The sequence below is a fragment of the Somniosus microcephalus genome, chromosome 27 (genome assembly GCF_052327205.1).
Source record: "Somniosus microcephalus isolate GS21.2 chromosome 27, FLI_Smic_1.0, whole genome shotgun sequence".
In the NCBI taxonomy this organism is placed as follows: domain Eukaryota; kingdom Metazoa; phylum Chordata; class Chondrichthyes; order Squaliformes; family Somniosidae; genus Somniosus; species Somniosus microcephalus.
In genome coordinates this window covers 9,943,053-9,960,119 of record NC_141013.1, presented here as the reverse complement: position 1 = coordinate 9,960,119, position 17,067 = coordinate 9,943,053, and the positions used below count along the sequence as shown (strand labels likewise).

At 43.3% G+C, this 17,067-nt stretch overlaps 1 protein-coding gene across 5 annotated transcripts in view; it reads right to left on the bottom strand.

Annotated features, from left to right (window-relative positions):
- LOC147099959 (D-glucuronyl C5-epimerase-like) overlaps positions 1-17,067 on the bottom strand; it is a 138,605-nt gene that overhangs the window by 4,499 nt on the left and 117,039 nt on the right. For all 5 annotated transcript variants that reach the window (XM_085968489.1, XM_085968492.1, XM_085968490.1 and 2 more), the window contains one exon: positions 996-1,238. In XM_085968489.1, coding sequence (XP_085824615.1) covers positions 996-1,238 — 243 coding nt within the window. The remainder of the gene's footprint in view (positions 1-995; positions 1,239-17,067) is intronic.

Below are 17,067 nucleotides of genomic sequence, written 5' to 3'. Positions count from 1 at the left end.
AAATTTGATTTAGTATTAAACTGAAACTTTTGTATAATACTTGAAGTGTGACGACAGAGTGCAACGGCTGGCTTTCTATTGGAAAGTAAAATTAGATTTGTGAAACATTTATACCACCAGTTCTACTCTTAACAATCACTCCTATCTTCAGAAAACGATCACAGCAGATGCCATACCTATGCCACATTTGACACCAGCACTTTAATATACATAGCCCAATCATTGCACATTACAGCAGACAGGTTGGAATGTGTTGGCAGGCTTAACTTTAATCTCAGTGCTCTGTTTACAGGGCTTTCTGTAGAGTTAGATGAGGGAGATGTAGGATTTTGCAGATGCCTGGTGCTTAAAATTATTTCATCTTTAAACACCTAGGCAATTTTCAATGTGGGGGATTCCAATTTCAAATACTAGATCATCCAAATCTCCTAAATACTGTCTGAGACCCTATATTATTAAACTACTCCAGCTTTCATGATTTAGACCAATGGAAATAACCTACATACTGCAATACAGCCTTGCAACAGATTCTAACCCAACATTTGCTGCACGATTCATTGTGAATTTAAAGCATGCAGTTGGAAATTATTTGCTTTAAGAAAAAAAATCTTAGGTTTTCCAGGTCAGATAGCTTTGAGATGTTGGCCAACAAGGGAATTGGTCGTAAAATTTTCTTTAAAATTTTTATAAAAAATAAATCAATGCATAAATCACTTGTAAATCCATTAGTTAAGACATCCTAAGTATAAGTGGATTTGTCTGTGGCCTACGGGGTCTGGAAATTACTTTGCCATCAATAAGAGGGGAGTCTGGAATACATTACAGACTTCATAACACAGTTTGTCCTCCCTCTCTACAATGTCAAAAGCTGGAAACCTTTTCACAGCTTTCCTATGAAGATCTGAGGCTTTGGTGCTGACAATAATTACTTCATTGTCTTTCTTCAGTAACAGACACATTCATTCTAACAAGTATCGATCAGTAAGATGAAATACCTGGGGTGGTGAACTGCTTTACGTTGCTGGATCTGGTTTTGTCAAAGACTGTAGAGACGGTACAACCCTTTGGCACAATCCAGTCATTTTGCCTGCCTTTGTCTCTCTTCTCTGCGATTTCATACACTTCGGCATGTGGTGGTTTTTCAGTGAGGTTTTTACTGTAGTGACTTAGTCCATATTGTGCTATCTGAATAGGGTAGAAATAACCCTGAGGTCCCCACTGAGTGGACAAGGGAACACCTAAAGACGAGAGGAAAAAATGATTAGGCTTAAAGTTTAAAATAACCCAAGGACAATGAAAAAAGTGATTGAAAAAATGCTTTTTGAAATAGGCAAGTCAAAAGGACCTGAGCATTACAGCTATATATCAAACCTACTTGAAGCCTGGCATGTACTTTATACACTTAAAAAGTAAAAGCAAGTTGACATTAAATTAAAAAGAAACAAATAAAATGCAAAAAGTGCAATTTTTCCTCAATTGTTGGTTTCAATTAGATGTAGCACGCCAACAGTCAAACAAGGGTTTTTGGGACCCATTTTTAGGTTATTGTAATTTTCTCCTTTGCCTTTCATCCACAATGTCACTAAGTCATCCACTAGGTGTGCAAGCAGATTTGGCTAACTTGCTCTCAGTTTTTCCAACCCTGGGATGCAAGAAAGCAAAAAGGCCAGACCGCCACACGCAGCCCTTCTATTGGCACTGTTAAGATTACAGAGTTTATGATGGGGAAACCACATGCATCAACTTGGCATGCTGCGCCACATGACAGTTTTTATCTTAAGTTTTGATATTATAGTAAAAAAATTTCCCTGATAGATTAACTTCATACAAAAATCTCAGTCTATTTAGTAGATGGTCATGTAGCCAACAGAAACTAGATGCTAGAATCAGATGCCAGTGATGCATCATTACTCTACAATCATTTGTAACATTCTCTCCAGCAATCAAAATGGAGTTTAAGGCTGGCTACTTGATCCATATTCGATGAATATGATCACAGAGAATGCTGGTACTATTACTTTACTTGGAAAAAAAGGCACTTAAGTCAATAAGCTCTAATGTGCGATTTGCTTTAAGATTTTTTTTAAAATTAAGTGAACTCAGTAAAGCTTCCTGGGTTGCAGCATAATACAGGTTATATTACATGATACTTTCAGTTACACACTGGAGGTCGTACACTTTATTTAATAAAGAGCTTCCATTTATATAGTGATTTTCACAACCTCAGGATGTCCCAAAATATTTCAAAGCCAATGACTGTTGTAATGTAGGTACAAGGTACCTAGAGCTAACAGGATTAGAGCCTTGGGACAGATGAGAAGTTGTTCTTGCTCTTAATCACCTCAAAATTGCTTCTACCAGCAGTGACAGATTTGTAACCAGCAGTAGATCACACTAGCATTATACACCTCAAAATGCTCTCCAGATACAATCCCAGGTTTTGGAAGGGTCAAAATCCATAACTGTACTGCTGATTGTTCTTGAAGTGGAACAGTTACAAAAATTTCACATAACTGTACATTGCTAAAATCCTACTGACAATGCTGTTCGATGGAATCAAGAACCTGTGGTTTAGAACAAGAAATAGCTGTTTTGGTGAAGTTACCTGAAGTAAGGAATCAGCTGGTTAAGGCAATGAGTAGCTGGGCCATGGTCTCAGGTTTGCACTCAAGTTAGTTGATCCCAGCAGGTGTGGCAGGGGGAGAGTTACAATTGACTGACACCTGTGTTAGGAACATGCAGGGCGAAGATCATCCCAGGTTCCATCTCCGAATCACTACACAATACTCCATGCTGGAAGTGCATGTGCATCAGATGAGACCAGAACTGGGCTTGACTGCAATGTTACTGGACAGGACTGGACAGACTGGATGCAGGAAGGATGTTCCCGATGGCCGGGAGTCCAGAACCAGGGGTCACAGTCTAAGGATAAGGGGTAAGCCATTTAGGACAGAGATGAGGAGGAATTTCTTCACCCAGAGTGGTGAACCTGTGGAATTCTCTACCACAGAAGGCAGTGGAGGCCAATTCATTAAATATATTCAAGAAGGAGTTGGATATATTTCTTAAGGCTAAAGGGATCAAGGGATATGAGGAGAAAGCAGGGACAGGGTACTGAATTTGGATGATCAGCCATGATCTCATTGAATGACGGAGCGGGCTCGAGGGGCCGAATGGCCTACTCCTGCTCGTATCTTCTATGTTACAGCCTGTTGGCAAGCACTGCATCACACATGAAGAATGGCCACTTGGGTGGAAGAACCAGAGGGCTCCCAGTGCTTGCTGGAACCATACAGCAGCAAGGGGAGAAGAATGGACAAAAATATGGAGGAAGAAAACTAAATTATGACAAAACAGCTAAACTGACACCAGTGATGACAACAATACGTTGTGAAATAAAACTGTATTGTAAAACATGTATACATGTTTCTCAAAAAAATAGCTGTCATGTGAAAGTCACTTGAATTCCAGCAATTCCATGCCGTTATTTCACATCGAAACATCTCCACTAGTACTGTATGACATTTGGTATTCTTTGAACTCACGAGTGCTGGGACGTAATTTACATTAAACTTTAAAAACATTTGTTTAGGTGAGTAAAGTGCTACCCGACAACTGAGCTCCTCCAAGATCTAACTGGCTAAACCAGTAGTTTGATTTCACAACACGAATTCCAAACTCAATGATGTTTATTACTGAACTTCTACAGAACACTAATGTTCACATGACAAACGTCTCTTCAAGGCAGCTCAAGAGCCATTCCAAACTACTGGTGCAGCCTTTAGCCTTATCTGAAGCATTGAGAGAGTGTGTAAATAATGATACCATGCTTGTAATTCAGAAGAGTCTGTCAGAATAGTATCTACCAGTGTCAGATTTATTTTGACATAAGCAGAACTAAAGTCCAGGTTTTTTTTCCAGTATTATTCATTATATTGAAGTATTTGATGTAGATGTTAGATACAAGAACGCATGAATACATGTATTCACTGAAATAGGTCACAAATAAATCCATGAGTACACCAACTGCATGCTCCTGATGGTGACTACTATGGTAAACTCCAACATTTTTGTAATAAATGGCACTTGGCAGAACTTGTCAAAACACAGAATGAAGTAAGCGTCTTCATCCAATTTCTGTATTGAGAAATGAAGAACCAACAATTGCTTCAACAGTACTTTCATAGTTAAACAGCATCCAAACCACCAAGATGATCTAACTGGGCCCAAATCAGTAACTTAATTTCAGAACACTAATTCCAAACTCAATGATGTTTATTACAGCTGGTGCCCAATGACACATATACAGAAGGATCAAATATGTGACCAAGTCAGTGCAAGCTAAGAATTTAATCTGCAGAAAGCAGACTTTTAGGAAACCTCTGTATAACAAACCAACCCATCTTCCACCTTTGCATAATTGAAACAACAAGCAGTAAATCTGTTGCTATTTTGCAATTTCATGGTAATTGGGACAATGCAACATGTAGACCATATTGCAATTGCATGCTGTATCATTAGCAAAACACTAATATTTGCACAAATCAGTCAGAGCTAACTTAACAGCTGTACTACTTAACAGCTGTACTACTCACAATATGCACCACTGCAATAAAATTACAAAAGTGATGCCGAGGTAGGAGATGGTTGAGATCCAGTTTAAACACATGGATGAGTTTCTTTATAAAAAGCCCATCATTCACAAAATCCTGGGAGCAGACATTTAAAAATGCAGAATATTTGAATACAAGTGATTACACCAATTTATGAGGTCACCAAACATGCAACTGCATTTATTCAATAAATTCAGGCCGTAAACACTCATTAATGTTTATTCTTTCAGCAAGACCTCTCGGCCTCATTATCCTACCTAGTAATTTCTTGTCATGCCATTTATAGAAATTATACATCAAAATGCTCAAAGCGAGGGCAAAAAACCCCCCATGAAAATATGAATAGGATTTGTAGATTTTTCTGGCTTCATTTTCCAACAGTCTCAGAGGCAACTGTGCAAGCCTTTTCAGCTTTGGCACACTTAAAAAAAAAAGATGGCAACAGGTATGCATGCGAGAGAGGGGGTAATTTTAACTCCCAAAAGCAGGTGGGTTTGGGTTGGGTGGGAAGTAAAAGTGTTAAATGTTTCAAAGAGGAACCCAACCCGCCCTCGTGGTTTTAACGGAGGCAGAACAAGGGACAGGCGACAATCTGTTCTCGGGCATGTCAGTCGTTGAAACTTTTTAAGGAGGCTGCGTACCTTCATTTTAACAAGGTTTGTATGTTTTTTTTTTAACCTGTTATAGAATCATAGAATAGTACAGCACAGAAAGAGGCCATTCGCCCACCGAGTCTGCACTGGCTCTTTCGAAGAGCAATCCATTAGTCCCACTCCCTCCGCCCCCCCAACCTGCTCTTTCCCTATATCCCTGCAATTTTTTCTCCTTCACGTATTTATCGAATTCTCTTTGAAGCCTACTATTGAATCTGTATCCACCACCCTATCAGGCAGTGCATTACAAATCCCAAACACTGAGGTTTTTCCTCAAGTCACCTTTGGTTCTTTTGCCAATCACCATAACTCTGTGTCCTCTGATTATCGACCCTTCAGCCATTGGAAACAGTTTCTCTATTGACTCGCTCTAAACCCGTCATGATTTTAAACACCTCCATCAAGTCTCCTCTTAGCCTTCTTTGCTCTAAGGAGAACAACCCCAGCTTCTCCAGGCTATCCACGTAACTTTAATCCTTCATCCCTGAAATCATTCCAGTAAATCTCTTCTGTACCCGCTCCAAAGACTTCATGTCCTTCCTAAAGTGCGGTGCCCAGAATTGGACACAATACTCCAGCTGGGGCCAAACTAGTGTTTTATCTAGATTTAGCATAACGTCCTGGCTTTTGTGCTCTCTGCCTCTATTTATAAAGCCCAGGATCCCATGTGCTTTATTAACTGCTTTGTTAACCTGTCTTGCCACCTTCAAGGATTTGTGCACAAACACCCCCAGGTCTCTCTGTTCTTGCACTCACTTTAAAATTGTACCATTAGCATGTATTGTCTCTCCTCATTCTTCCTATCAAAATGTATCACCTCTCACTATTCTGCGTTGAATTTCATGTCATGTGTCCGCCCATTCCACCAGCCTAAGTCCTCGAAGTTAATTTCTATCTTCCTCAGTGTTTACTACACCGAGTCATCTGCAAATTTCGAAACTGTGTCCTGTACCCAAAGTCATTAATGTACGTCAAAAACAGCTGTGGTCCTGGTACTGAACCCTGGGGAACTCCATTGTATACCTCCCTCCAGCCTGAAAAACAACCAGCCATTCATCACAACTCGGTTTTCTATCCCTTAGCCAATTTTGTATCCACACCACTACTGCCCCTTTTATCCCATGGGCGTCAATTTTGCCAACAGGTCTAACGTGGTACTTTTTTAAAACACCTTTTTAAAGTCCATATACACAACATAACTGCACTGCCCTCATCCACTCTGTTACCTTATCAGAAAAGTTAGTCAAACACAATTTGCCCGTAACAAATCGGTGCTGGCCTGTAATTGCCAGGTTTATCCTTCTCCCTTTTTTGAACAAGGGTGTAACATGTGCAATCCTCCAGTCCTTTGGCACCACCCTGTATCCAAGGAGGACTGGAAGATTGTGGCCAGCACCTCCACAATTTTTACCATTACTTCCCTCAGCAACCTAGGGGGCATCCAATCCGGACCGGGTGACTTATCCACTTGATGTATTGCCTGCCTTCCTAGTACCTCCTATGTCTATTTTTATCTCACCCAGTATCCCGGCAACCTCCTCATTTACCATATCTTTGGCAAAATCTTCTTCCTTGGTAAATACTGGTAGAAAGTACTCATTTAGTACCTTGTCATGGTTTCCCAGGCCTCTGGAAACCCGGAAGGTAAAAAGCAGCGAGAAGGGCTGGATCCATAAGGCTTTACAGCACTGCTTGTAGGCCAGGAGGAGGAGGAGGAAGATTGTTTCCTCCAGGCCCAACAAGTTACCCTGGAAACCCCCCACGATCGGTCAGCTTCCTCGACTTTCACTGCTGCTTCAGTTTGCAGTTTTCATGCTTAACATTTTCTTTCGTTCTGAAGGGTCCTGCTGAATTGTCTTCTCTCTTCAGATGCTAACTGACCCGCTGAGTATTAACAGCAGTTTGTGTTTTTATTGCACTATTGCTCAGCAGGTTTCCTGTTGGATAAGGCCCAAAGCAGCCTGAGGAGTAGTGAAGCAATGCATTTTAATACTATTTAACCAGAAGAAATCAATTTTTAAAAGCTCAACTAAGTTTGTCACCAGTTTTTAAAAAAAAATCTAAATTAATATGCAAGTAATATTATATTTTTCCAGCAATGCAAGTCATTTTCAAAATTTAAATTTTTCTAGATAGGATTTAGCAAAAATCTTCCATCAATTATTCTGATTTATTTGTTTAAATGGCTAATAATTAAATTCAAGATGTTGGCATAGAGAATTTTCCTTAGTAAGTATTTTGCTCGTCTTTTGGGATTTGCTGATAAAAGTTTCAACCTGCTGAGCAAAATTGCAGCAATTTTACATCAGGCGTTCTCAACATCCCTGTGGATATGAACCAATTCATTAATTAATGCCAAATTATTCCTTTCAAGGCTTTAAAACGTTACATTCAGAATTGAGTTCTATAAAGCATTAACTTGAGTCATTGAAACAGGATAAGAATGGAATGAAAAATAGGTTATTACTGTGTATGGCTTTAATTTTCAAAAAATGCACTATTATTTTCAAATCCAGCTATTATAAAATTTATTGAGTTCAGAGTCATAGCCCTTTGAAATTATTTATATGGGGAACACGTTTTAGATAGAATGACTAACTTAAAAATAATGTAACATTATCTCAGGGACATAGGACGCACAAATGCAGAATTAAATATTATCTGATGGAGCAAGATTAGCAAATGTTGGCACTACCCGTGACTCAGGATATACCTCAGAGAATGGATCAGATGTTAATTAACCAGCCATATTAAGTCTATATACAAGATACTACAATACACTTAACTCAAGCTCATATTAATATTGCAAATTCAAAACTTTTATAAAAATACTTGCATTTATTCATACAAGCATTCAGCACAGAAGGAGGCCATTCAGCCCATCGTGCCTTTGCTGGCTTTCTGAAGGAGCTGTTCATAGAAACATAGAAGATAGGAGCAGGAGTAGGCCATTCAGCCCCTCGAGCCTGTTCTGCCATTAAATTAGATCATGGCTGATCATCCAAATTCAGTACCCTGTCGCTGCTTTCTCCCCATATCCCTTTAGCCTTAAGACATATATCTAACTCCTTCTTGAATATATTTAATGAATTGGCCTCAACTGCCTTCTGTGGTAGAGAATTCCACAGGTTCACCACTCTCTGGGTGAAGAAATTCCTCCTCATCTCAGTCCTAAATGGCTTACCCCTTATCCTTAGACCCCTGGTTCTGGACTCCCCTGCCATCGGGAACATCCTTCCTGCATCTAGTCTGTCTAGTCCTGATAGAATTTTAACAGTTTCAATGAGATCCCCTCTCATTCTTCTAAACTCTAGCAAATACAAACCTAATCGGCCCAATCTTTCTTCATAAGTCATTCCTGCTATCCCAGGTATCAGTCTGGTGAATCTTCACTGCACTCCCTCCATGGCAAGAACATCCTTCCTTAGATAAGGCGACCAAAACTGCACACAATAGTCAAGGTGTGGTCTCACCAAGACCCTGTACAACTGCAGCAAGACATCCTTGCACCTGCACTCGAATCGTCTCGCTATGAAGGCCAACATGCCATTTGCCTTCTTAACCGCCTGCTGCACCTGCATGCTTACATTCAGTGACTGGTGCACAAGGACACCCAGGTCTCGTTGCACTTCCCTTTTTCACAATCTATTGCCATTCAGATAATAATCTGCCTTCCTGTTTTTGCCACCAAAGTGGATAACCTCACATTTATCCACATTATACTGCATCTGCCCAATCACCCAACCTGTCCAAATCATACTGGAGTTTCTCTGCATCGTCCACACACGCCCACCCAGCTTTGTGTCGTCTGCAAACTTGGAGATATTACATCTAGTTCGCTCGTCTAGATCATTAATGTATATTGTGAATAAATGGGGTCCCAGCACCGATCCCTGCGGTAACTCACTAGTCACTGCTTGCTACTTGGAAAAAGACCTGTATATTCCAACTCTTTGCTTCCTGTCTGCCAACCAGTTCTCTATCCAAGTCAGTACCTCACCCCCAATCCCATGTGCCTTAACTTTACATGCTAATCTCTTATGTGGGACCTTATCGAAAGCCTTCTGAAAGTCCAAATACACCACATACACTGGTTCTCCCTTATCTATTCTACCAGTTACATCCTCAAAAAATTCCAGTAGATTAGTCAAGCATGATTTACCTTTTGTAAATCCATGTTGACTTTGTCTGATCCTGTCACTGTTTTCCAAGTGCTCTGCTATTACATCTTTTATAATGGACTCTAGCATTTTCCCCGCTACCGATGTCAGGCTTACTGGTCTATAATTCCCCGTTTTCTCTCTACCACCTTTTTTAAATAGTGGGGTTACATTAGCTACCTCCAATCCATGGGAACTGTTCCAGAGTCTATAGAATTTTGGAAGATGACCAGCAATGCATCTACTATTTCTAGGGCCACTTCCTTAAATACCCTAGGATGTAGATTATCAGGCCCTGGGGATTTATTGGCCTTCAATCCTGTCAATTTCCCCAACACCATTTCCCTACAAATACTGATTTCATTCAGTTCCTCCATCTCATTAGACCTTATGTTCCGCGACATCTCTGGGAGGTTATTCGTGTCCTCCTTTGTGAAGACAGAACCAAAGTATGCATTTAATTGGTCTGCCATTTCTTTGTTCCCCATTATAAATTCCCCTGATTCTGATTGCAGGGGACCTACGCTTGACTTCACCAATCTTTTTCTCTTCACATATCTATAGAAGCTTTTACAGTCAGTTTTTATGTTCTGATGCAAGCTTACTCTCATACTCTATATTTTCCCCCTCTTAATTAATCCCTTTGTCTTCCTTTGCTGAATCCTAAACTGCTCCCAATCCTCAGGTTTGCTGCTTTTTCTGGCCAATTTATATGTCCTCTCCTTGGATCTTATGCTATCCTGAATTTCCCTTGTTAGCCACGGTTGAGTCACCCTTTTTGTTTTATTTTTATGCCAAACAGGGATGAACAAATTCTGTAGTTCATCCATGCGATCTTTAAATGTTTGACATTGCCTATCCACTATCAATCCTTTTCGTAACATTCCCCAATCCATTCTAGCCAACTCGCGCCTCATACCATCGTAGTTTCCTTTACTTAAATTCAGGACCCTAGTCAAATACTTCACACGCCATCTTAATGAAGAAATCCGACAAATTATGATCGCTCCTCCCCAAGGGGCCTCGCACAACAAGATTGCTAATTAATCCTTTCTCATTACATAATACCAAGTCTAAGAGGGCCTGATCTCTAGTTGGTTCCTCGACATATTTGTCCAGGAAACCATCCCGTATACACTCTAGGAATTCCTCCTCTACCGTATTGTTGCTAATTTGGTTAGCCCAATCTATATGTAGATTAAAAAGTCACCCACGAGAACTGCTGTGCCCTTATTGCACGCGTCTCTAATTTCCCGTTTAATGCCATCCCCAACCTCAGCATTACTGTTTGGGGATCTGTATACAACTCCCACTAACGTTTTCTGCCCCATGGTATTTCTCAGCTCTACCCATACAGATTCCACATCATCAGAGCTAATATCCTTCCTTACTATTGTGTTAATCTCCTGTTTAACCAGCAGTGCTACCCCACCTCCTTTTCCTTTTTGCCTGTCCTTCCCGAATATTGAATACCCCTGGATGTTGAATTCCCAGCCTTGGTCACCCTGGAGCCATGTCTCCGTAATCTCAATTATATCATATCCGTTTACATCTATTTGCACAGCTAATTCATCCACCTTATTACGAATGCTCCTCGCATTAAGACACAAAGCCTTCAGGCTTGTTTTTTTTTTTTTTAAACACTCTTAGACCTTTTAGAATTATTATTTATTGTGGCCATGTTTGATTTACACCCTTGATTTCTCTGACTGCCACTTTTGCTTTTCTCCTTCCTGCCTTTTGCTTCTATCCTTGCTTCCCTTTCCTCTGTCTCCCTGCACAGGTTCCCAGCCCCCTGCCATTTTAGTTTAAACCCTCCCCAACAGCACTAGCAAACACTCCCCCTAAGACATTGGTCCCGGTCCCGCCCAGGTGCAAACCGTCCAGTTTGTACTGGTCCCACCTGTAAGGGGTTTTCCTGAGAGATGTCCCTGAGGTTTCTCTCTCTTGAGGCCTCTCTCTCTTGCACAGTAAAACCTTGAGTGGTTCGACCCACTCGCCCCTTAGATTCTATACTCTGGACTTTGGGGCAGGAACTACAATGTAGAGAAAACTCTTGTAGACCAAGTTTGATGAAACAAAATGAAATTTTATTGCATAAGGAAAAATATCAAATCAAATGCAAGCAGATAAGAGAGTACATGGGAGGGAAAACACAAACAAATATCATAATGACACAGTACTAACTAAAGCAAATACAGGCATCTTATACTCTACAAAGATCATCATGAAATAAGGAAACACACGGAACATCGAGGGACAACTTATGTTAATTGTACCCTTAAATCCACCCCCTTATTAAACCTATCTAGATCGGATTGTGAAGGGCCAGAAACATGCTCACCAATCCCACTAGGAAGTGCAAGGTTTTGAACTCAAGTCTGTGCTTTGGTCCCTTCAGGTGCTCCGTCTCCTCGTGGATTGTGGAACCCCTGCGAGCTGCGCCACACCTCTCTCGAGGTGGGGGTCAGGGCGGCTGGACACCGGCGGGCCTGGATGTCGGCGGGGTCGAGGATCGTCGGCTCGACCCTGGTCAGAGGAGCCTTGGGCCGGCTCCCATAGATCTCCTTGGTTCGTTACTGTCTCTTTTCGAGCCGGAGTGGCTGGAAGGTTTCTTCTCTTGGGGCTTTATTTTTTTGTTTCTTCTCCCAAGTTGGGTCGATGGCCTCTCATTTCGGCAACGGCCCGGGGATGGTCGATGATCTCCCGATGTGTTTCCCCGGGGCGGGACGCCGGCTTCGAGACGGCCTTCTTGATGTTGGCTTGATTCTTCTTCCTCCTCCGATGGTGGAGAGGAGTTTGCTGATCTTCTCCCGAAGCGACTCCTCTTCACCCACCGCTGTCTCCAACTACAACTCCGGTGTGTCCTTCAGCGTGCTTCCCGAGTGTCTGCGTGAGCTCTGCGTCCTCCGAGCGAGTCCTTCTTCCTGAGTGTGTCGTACAACTCCAACTCCTTCAGTTATACTTTTCCCCCAGAAGCTCCACTTCCTGCCCAAAATCAGGTTAGTCTTTGTTTAACTTTTGGCGGTCTGGGAGCACAGCGGGGTAGTTATTATATTTTAAAATGTTTTCGATGGCTGGTAAAGGCCCATCTCTGGTCTGGAATGACCTTCATTGTTTTTAATGTCCTGCTGATCTCATTATCTAGTCCTGGGTGCTGTTCTCATGAATATGAAATTGTCCCCTTTTGTCTGGGTCAACATTTAGATGGCCTCTGTCTCCAGGCCGATCTTGACTGGATCTGCATCTAATCCATATGTATATGTGTGGGTCTGGTTTCGTTCTCTCAGAAACGGCTTCCAAAACTTGCTGTGGGTTGAATCCACAAAGCTGTCTGAGGATTCGCAGGAACCATTCTAAAAAGTGTCCCAATAAGCTGGTCACATGGTATGGCGGCCATTTTGTATGCCCCTTTTTCTGGGTTTCTTTTAAAACAGTCTTTAAAATCATGGCCTCTTCTGCCATTTGACCCTTGCACCAGGGAGGCAGCATGGTGGTTAGCACTGTTGCCTCACAGCGCCAGGGACCCGGGTTCAAATCCGGCCTCGGGTGACTGTCTGTGTGGAGTTTGCACATTCTCCCCGTGTTTGCGTGGGTTTCCTCCGGGTGCTCCGGTTTCCTCCCACAGTCCAAAGATGTGCGGGTTAGGTTGATTGGCCATGATAAAAATTGACCCTTAGTGTTAGGGGGGATTAAATACGTGGGGTTACGGGGATAGGGCTTGGGTGGGATGGCTGTCTGTGTAGGGACCGGGTGCTAGGGTTTGGATGATCAGCCATGATCTCGTTGAATGGCGGAGCAGGCTCGAAGGGCCGAATGGCCTACTCCTATCTTCTATGTTTCTATGTAATACAAAGTCCAATTTTGCGAATCCTACACACCTCCCCCAGAACCGGTTCCAATGTCCCAGGAATTTGAACCCCTCCTCCTTGCACCATTCCTCTAGCCACGTATTCATCTGAAATATCCTTCTATTTCTACTCTGACTAGCACGTGGCACTGGTAGCAATCCAGAGATTACTACCTTTGAGGTCCGAATTTTTAAATTGATCTCCTAACTCCCTATATTCAGCTTTCAGGACCTCATCCCAGTTTTTATCTACATCGTTGGTACCTATATGCACCATGACAACTGGCTGTTCACCCTCCCCTCCAGAATGCCCTGTAGATGCTCAGAGACATCCTTGACCCTTGCACCAGGGAGGCAACATACCATCCTGGAGTCTTGTTTGCGGCCGCAGAAACGCCCATCTATTCCCCTTACAATAGAATCCCCTATCACTATAGCTCTCCCGCTCTTTTTCCTCCTTCCTGTGCAGCAGAATCACCCATGGTGCCAGACAGTTGGCTGCTGCTGTCTTCCCCCGATAACCCATCTCCCTCAACAATATCCAAAGCAGTACATCTGTTTGAGGGGGATGGCTACAGGGGACCACGGCACTACCTGTCTGTGCCTACTACTCTGCCTGGCGGTCACCAATTCCCTTCCTGCCTGTGCAGCCTTTGCCTGCGGTGTGACCAACTGATTAAACAGGATATCCACGACGTCCTCAGCATCGCAAATGCTCCAGTATGTATCCATTCGCAGCTCCAGCGCCGCAATGCGGTCTGTCAGTAGCTGCAGCTGGATACATTTCCCGCACACATGGTCGTCAGGGACACAGGAAGTGTCCCTGATTTCCCACATAGTGCAGGAGGGGCTGAGCTGTGCTGCCATGACTTACCCTTTAATTAATTTAAATTAAATCAAATCAAAGCCACAAGTAAATGATATACTCAAGGGCCCTCGTTTACTAGCACTCCCCGCTACACAACAGAGACCTTAGAAAGTATAACCACAAAAATTAAGACCTTCTAAACTTTATAAACTATTAACCTTAACTGTCAAACTAGAGAGTATAAATACTCACCTGGCCGTTCTCACCCAATCAGCTGCTTCCTCTTGCTCGTGTCACTTTTTGAATTGTGGCGTGGCTCTGGAACGCCGCCGCCGGTCTGCAAGATTGACCGGCCTTTGAAAAAAAGCCCGCGAAAGTAAGTTTAAATACTCACTGTACTCTCCTGCTGCTCCAGACACCGGCCTCTTCCTACAGGGTGAAAAGGTAGGAAAAACAAAGGCGAGCTCCTCCTTCCACTCCTCACCTAACTCCCTGACTCACCCAACTCGCAGCACTCTGTTGAAACCACACGCAGTGCAAAATCGCACTTCAAAGCCTGTTTCTAATTCATTTGTCCCACTCAACATTCCCTTTAAGCTGCTGTAAGAACACACTATTTGCTGTAACTTCTGCTGTAACTTGACCAAAACTTAAAAGTTGACCACATTTTATGTACCATCATGCTTCGCGAGGACAAGAGACTGGTTGCTGAACAAAAATAAAAAGATGCTGCAGTTGTAAGCTGTAAAGGCTGCAACTGTCTTTCGACAGATAAGGAAAACAGACCTTGAAGTTCTGTGGGAACAGACTTTGGGACTGAAGTATTGCTAAAACATCTTCAGACTATGGAATGCAACTGGCCTTGAAGGCCCATGGTTGCTTAATGAACTATTAATAAGAACTGAAAAACTTAAAAAAAAATTTAAAAAAATTGTTTATGGGATGTGGGCGTCACTGGCAATGCCAGCATTTATTGCCCATCCCTAATTGCCCCGAGAAGGTGATGGTGAGCTGCCTTCTTGAACCGCTGCAGTCAGTGTGGTGAAGGTACTCCCAGTGCTGCTTGGTAGGAAGTTCCAAGATTTTGACCCAGCGACAATGAAGGATCGGCGATATACTTCTAAGTCAGGATGGTGTGTGACTTGGAGGGGAACTTGCAGGTGGTGGTGTTCCCAAGCGCCTGCTGCCCTTGTCCTTCTAGGTGGAAGAGGTCGCAGGTTTGGGAGGTGCTGCCGAAGAAGCCTTGGCGAGTTGCTGCAGTACATCTTGTAGATGGTACACACTGCAGCCACGGTACGCCGGTGGTGGAGGGAGTGAATGTTTAAGGTGGTGGATGGGGTGCCAATCAAGTGGGCTGCTTTATCTTGGATGGTGTCGCGCTTCTTGAGTGTTGTTGGAGCTGTACTCATCCAGGCAAGTGGAGAGTATTCATCACACTCCTTAACAGATTATCTGGTTATTCTCACATTGCTGTTTGTGGGAGCTTGTTGTGTGCAAATTGGCTGCTGCGTTTCCCACATTACAACAGTGACTCCACTTCAAAAAGTACTTCATTGGCTGTAAAGCACTGAAGTCCGGTGGTCGTGAAAGGCGCTATATAAATGCAAGTCTCTCTTCTTTTTACTTGCGCCTTGTAGATCGTGGAAAGGATTTGGGGAGTCAGGAGGTGAGGCGCCGCAGAATACCTAGCCTCTGACCTGCTCTTGTTGCCACAGTATTTATGTGGCTGGTCCAGTTAAGTTTCTAGTCAATGGTGACCCCCACCCCCCCGCCCCAGGATGTTGGTGAAGGATTCGGCGATGGTAATGCCATTGAATGTCAAGGGGCGGTGGTTAGACTGTCACTTGTTGGAGATCGTCATTGCCTGGCACTTCTGTGGCGCGAATGTTACCTGCCACTTATCAGCCCAAGCCTGAACGTCGTCCAGGTCTTGTTGCATGCGGGCATGGACTGCTTCATTATCTGAGGAGTTGTGAATGGCGCTGAACACTGTGCAGTCATCAGCAAACATCCCCATTTTTGACCTTATGTTGGAGGGAAGGTCATTGATGAAGCCGCTGAAGATGGTTGGGCCTAGGACACTGCCCTGAGGAACTCCTGCAGCGATGTCCTGGGGCTGTGATGATTGACCTTCAACCACCACAACCATTTTCCTTTGTACTAGGTATGACTCCAGCTAGTGGAGCGTTTTCCCACCCGATTTCCATTGACTTCAGTTTTCCTAGGGCTCCTTGATGCCACACTCGGTCAAATGCTGTCTTGATGTCAAGAGCAGTCACTCTCACCTCATCTCTGGAATTCAGCTCCCTTGTCCATGTTTGGACCAAGGCTGTAATGAGGTCGGGAGCCGAATGGTCTTGGTGGATCCCAAACGGGGCATTAATGAGCAGGTTATTGGCGAGTATGTGCCACTTGATAGCACTGTTGATGGCACCTTCCATTACTTTGCTGATGATTGCGAGTAGACTGATGAGGTGGCAATTGGGCAGATTGGATTTGTCCTGCTTTTTGTGGACAGGACATACCTGGGCAGTTTTCCACATTGTCGGATAGATGCCACTGTTGTAGCTGTACTGGAACAGCTTGGCTAGAGGCACGGCTAGTTCTGGAGCACAAGTCTTCAACACGATAGCTGGGATGTTGTCGGGGCCCATAGCCTTTGCTGTATCCAGTGTGCTCAGCCATTTCTCAATATGGAGTGAATCGAATTGGCTGAAGACTGGCTTCTGTGATGGTGGGGACCTCAGGAGTAGGCCGATATGGATCATCCACTTGGCACTTCTGCCTGAAGATGGTTGCAAACGCTTCAGCCTTGTCTTTTGCACTCACGTGCTAGGCTCCACCATCATTGAGGATGGGGATATATTCATGGAGCCTCCTCCTCCCGTTAGTTGTTTAATGGTCCACCACCATACATGACTGAATGTGGCAGGACTGCAGAGCTTTGATCTGATCCGTTGATTGTGGGATCGATTAGCCCCGT